The following is a 4,105-nucleotide window of genomic DNA, read 5'->3' as shown; positions in this document are numbered from 1 at the left end:
GGTGCCACAGTGCCGCCCGCTGGGCACGGCGGCCAGGAGGATGGAGATGCTTCCCCCACCCCAAACCCCCCTAGATTTGAGCGACCCCCGTGTCATCCCAGCCGTGAATTTAGGAGCAGGGGAGGGGAGGTAGTTTTGCCATCCTCCCTATCCTGCCCTCTCCTCCCCATCCTGCCCCCTCCTCCCCATCCTCCTGCAAAACGCTTCCTGCTCTCCTAAACCCCACGCTTTTTCTTACACCTTTCTCTTTCCCCCACTCGGGAAGGCTTTCTCCCTGCTCCGCTTCTCCAACAGAAACCCTAAAGGTTTGCACAACATATTTCTCTCCCCCAAAACGTAGGTCTTCTAATGAAGAGCCCCAACTTTGTGCCCACATCCCTCTCAGCAGCATCACGCTGGGGTAGTCGGGGAGCAGGGGGGGGGCTCACATGCAAGCAGGGTCTTACAAAGCTGTAATTAGGGCCATAACGAGGTTGGAGTCAGTAACTCCGTCCCTGCTGTGCCCAGGTCACATCGGTCGCCCGGCAGCGTCACCTCCACGATTCTCCTTCCCACCCAGGGACACGGGGAGGGACGCAGCTCTGGGACTTACCCGCCAGAAGAGCCTGCTTCAGCTCAGCATCCCCCAGCACGCCGGGGCTGGATCTGTAGACCACCTCGCTGTCGACACCTGAGGAGCAGCCAGGAGAGAGGGATCAGTCCTGAGCCCCAAATCCTCCCTCCAACACGATGGAAGCGGGCAGGGAGTGAGACCACCAAGCCCCCTTGCTTGCACAGTACCCGTGCCCATGCTGCATGGATACCAGGGGGGTGTGAGGGTACATTTGGCTCTAGCGATGGCCTAGGAGCATCTCCAAAGGTGGGCAGAGCGGGTGGTTGTGCGCATGCACCCACGTACACCCTGTGGATGGACACCACGGCTCCCCATACCTTGTTTCTCCAGCGCCTCGATGAGCCTGGCCACGGTCGGCAGCGCCTGCTCGGGGAGCGTGGGGTGCTCGGCGAGATCTGCCTGCCCGGGGAGCCCTGGGATGGAAAGACAGGGAGAAGGGGCTTAGAAATTCCTGCCTGTGGGAATTCCAGCCTCTTTTCTTGGCTGCCCCAGGATAGGATCAAGCTGCTGCTTTGGCACAGCCACGACCAACTCTTTGGCTCATACATGTCCAATTTTGGAGGAGAACTTCTCCCATATTTTATCCCCTTTTTGCAGTAAGAGTCACTGTTGGGGGTTCAGACACTTGCTGAGATGCAAAGAACTGCTTGGGCATGAGCCCTGCCCTCGGGAAGCGTCCTGCCCTGAGCGTGAAGCTCCTTCAAGCCAAAAACCCTTCCCCACCTCTCTTCCCGTGGCACTGAGAACTGCCCCCTCTCACCACCCACAGCCCTTAGCAGCAGCAGCAGGAGCTGAGGGGGAAGATCTGTACCCGGCACAGACACGGCTCCCTGCAGCTCTCACCCACTTGGATTCTCTGGTGTCTACCACAGCATTGAGCACAAGCCCAAGGAGGACTCAGCCACCCTCTTGGCTGGTGCAGACCTCCATCAGCCCTTGAGGAGCCCTTCAGCCAAACATGAACCACACTTCCCACGGCACAAATCCCCAGGGGCTGCTGGCTCCCAGGTTTTATATCAAGGACACCTCACCTCAGACCCTGCCAGAGAAGAGCAAACCTCCTGGCAGTAGTGAGAGCAGTTCTCCTTCTCCCCAGGTCACCCACTCACCCATCCATCCCTCCCTCCCTCCCTTCTTATCCCAGCTGATAAACCCTTTCACCTGTGCAGGTTACACCTGACAGAGACCCTGACAGTGCTGGGATTCTCCCCCCCTCCCTTCCACTCTCTCCTTAGTGGCCTTGAACCCCCATCCCTGGGAAGGGACAGGGGTAACCAGGGGCTGCCACCAGCCACAGGACATCAGAGCCGAGCGTGACCGCCTGGGCATGGATGGTATCTGGAAAGGCTGATGCTTCAAGAGCTCTTCTGCCTGTTTTATGTGGTGAGCGGATGTGTTCTGGTGGAAATATTTTAAAATAAATTGTAGCAGAATAAATAAAGCCCGAGTGTGAATTTTTCCCCCCGTTGAGGCATGCTCCAGCCCGGCCAATTCCAGCGTTAGATTCATTCTGTCTTTGGTTGTTGCTGCCTGGCAGAAAGCAGGAACCCACTAGTGAAGCCAATAAACCCATAATGGTTTTAAGGAATGAAAAAGAAAAAAAAAAAGGGGGGGGGAAGCTGTGGATGGGACCATGCTGCCTCTGACCTTTTGCCAAAACACAACCTGGCTGCAATGGGTGGACAGGGGTCTCATCTTTGCCACGGTGATGTCCTGGTGGTCCCTGAAGAGTGGGAAGGGATGCAAACCTCCCACCTGGAGGTGGCTGGTCCAGTCCCCAGGCACAGCTGGGACCCCCGAGCCTGGCAACAGGGTCCCCTCCTCTGCCTGAGGGGGATGTGTGGGTGCATCATGTGGGAGTGGGGAAGATTTCAGGGTTTAAAGTAAAGCAGGTAGCCCATGGAAAATGTCCCCACCACATGGGTGGGCTTTTAATTAGGGAAAACTCACTTTTGGCCTCCAAGGTGATGGCTCGGGGAAAAGAAGTGATGGCAAAAAATAACCATCTGTTTCTCCTTGCTGGTAACAAGCTCAGATCAGAGCTTTAACCCCTCAGGGTGCCAGGCTGGACCCCAGCATCCCAATGCACTGCTCAGCTCCCACCCCAGGTGAAGTGGACGTGGTGCCTTGCAGCAGAGGTGACACCCAGGAAGGGAAAAAACAGCTGCCGAGCTCCTGAAAAGTGTCCCAGGGTCTTGGATCCACTGCAGAACCATTTTGGGGATATTATTTAATTAAAAAGAAGACCAGTCCTTCCCACAGAGCCAGCCCTGGTTCTGAGACACAGCTGGGAAACGCAGTGTCTCTCCCATTCAGGGTTCCCTCCAGGTCCTCTCCCTGCTCAAGGTCCTGGGGTCCCCAGACAGGACAGGGACTCGGTGGGCTCTGAGGGCACACAGGGTGGCATGCTGCTGTCACAGAAAATAAGCATTCAGGCCAGCCAAAACAGATGTCCCTCAAAACCTCTGTCTGGGAAAGGAAAAAGGACAGGAAGAATTCTCTGAAAAATTAAAAAAAAAAAGAAAAAAAAGAAAAAAAAGTCCTTTCTCTTCCAAGAGCAGGTTGAAGATTTTTACTCGAAGGGAAATCCCACCAGCTGGAGGTTTGGGTTTAAACCGACATAAAACGGGACGTGCTGCTGTGTTGCTGCAGAAAGACGTGGTTGTGGGCCATGAGTATCTGCTGCTGAGGTGCCTGCGCACCCTGGCATCACCCCAGGAAAGGCACCCCACGGAGTGGCACCCCAGGGCACAGCACAGGGGAGGCAGCACCCCTCAATCCCCTGGACAGTGGGGCTGGACACAAGGCCATGGCCAGAGCATGTCCTGCAGATGGCAGCACTTTCCCCATCTACCCCCAAAACCTGGTTCTAGGTTTTTTTTTTCCCCCTACTAAAAAAATATCTCTTTTTTTTTTTTTTTCTTTTAAATTTAATTTTTTTATCCTCTCCCAAGCGCATGCAGGGCCAGGGATCCTGTGCTGAGACCTTCCAGACGGGCCAGGCTGTGCTTTCTGCTGGGGACCTGCCTGGCTCCATGGGGCATCACCACCTTCCCAGCACCTGCAGGTGGGGGCCCCACAGGCCCACACATCTCCCAGCCCCTTGGAGAGGAGCCCATACACCCCCTGTGCAGGGCAGGCACGAGGCAGCGGTGACAGGCAGCAGGGGCAGAGCAAGAAGGTGGCTCCACTCTCTCCCATCTCTAAAAAATCCCAGAGAACCGGGCTGGAGAGCCCTTGGGTCTGCTCCTGGCTGACCTGAGTTGCCCACACTACAGCACTGAGTTTGTTAGGGCTCTGCCCACCAAACTAGCAAGGGCAGAGGGCTCCTTGTGTGCCAGTGAGCTTGGCTGGGAAGGGGGCTCACTCCCCCCAAAATGTCCCCCTCCTCCAGTCCCCTGCAATGGTAGTACACAGCTGCTCACCAACCCAAAACTGCTTCTGCCTTGATCCCATACACGGTGGTGGATGGTGTCTGGGGAAGGAGTTGGC

At 56.2% G+C, this 4,105-nt stretch overlaps 1 protein-coding gene across 1 annotated transcript in view; it reads right to left on the bottom strand.

Moving 5' to 3' along the window:
* Positions 1–1,161, bottom strand: part of LOC106886214 (phosphatidylinositol 3-kinase regulatory subunit alpha-like) — a 9,375-nt gene extending 8,214 nt beyond the window's left edge. The window contains exons 1-3 of the mRNA XM_014938945.1: positions 1,146–1,161; positions 931–1,026; positions 593–670 (exon numbers count right to left, since the gene is read on the bottom strand). Of these exons, the coding sequence (XP_014794431.1) occupies positions 593–670; positions 931–1,026; positions 1,146–1,161 (190 nt within the window). The remainder of the gene's footprint in view (positions 1–592; positions 671–930; positions 1,027–1,145) is intronic.
* Between the last annotated feature and the right edge of the window lie 2,944 nt (positions 1,162–4,105).

Source organism: Calidris pugnax, unplaced genomic scaffold, assembly GCF_001431845.1.
Source record: "Calidris pugnax isolate Ruff unplaced genomic scaffold, ASM143184v1 scaffold18, whole genome shotgun sequence".
NCBI classification, from domain to species: domain Eukaryota; kingdom Metazoa; phylum Chordata; class Aves; order Charadriiformes; family Scolopacidae; genus Calidris; species Calidris pugnax.
The sequence above is the reverse complement of the archived record's forward strand: the minus strand, read 5'-3'. Positions and strand labels throughout refer to the sequence as shown.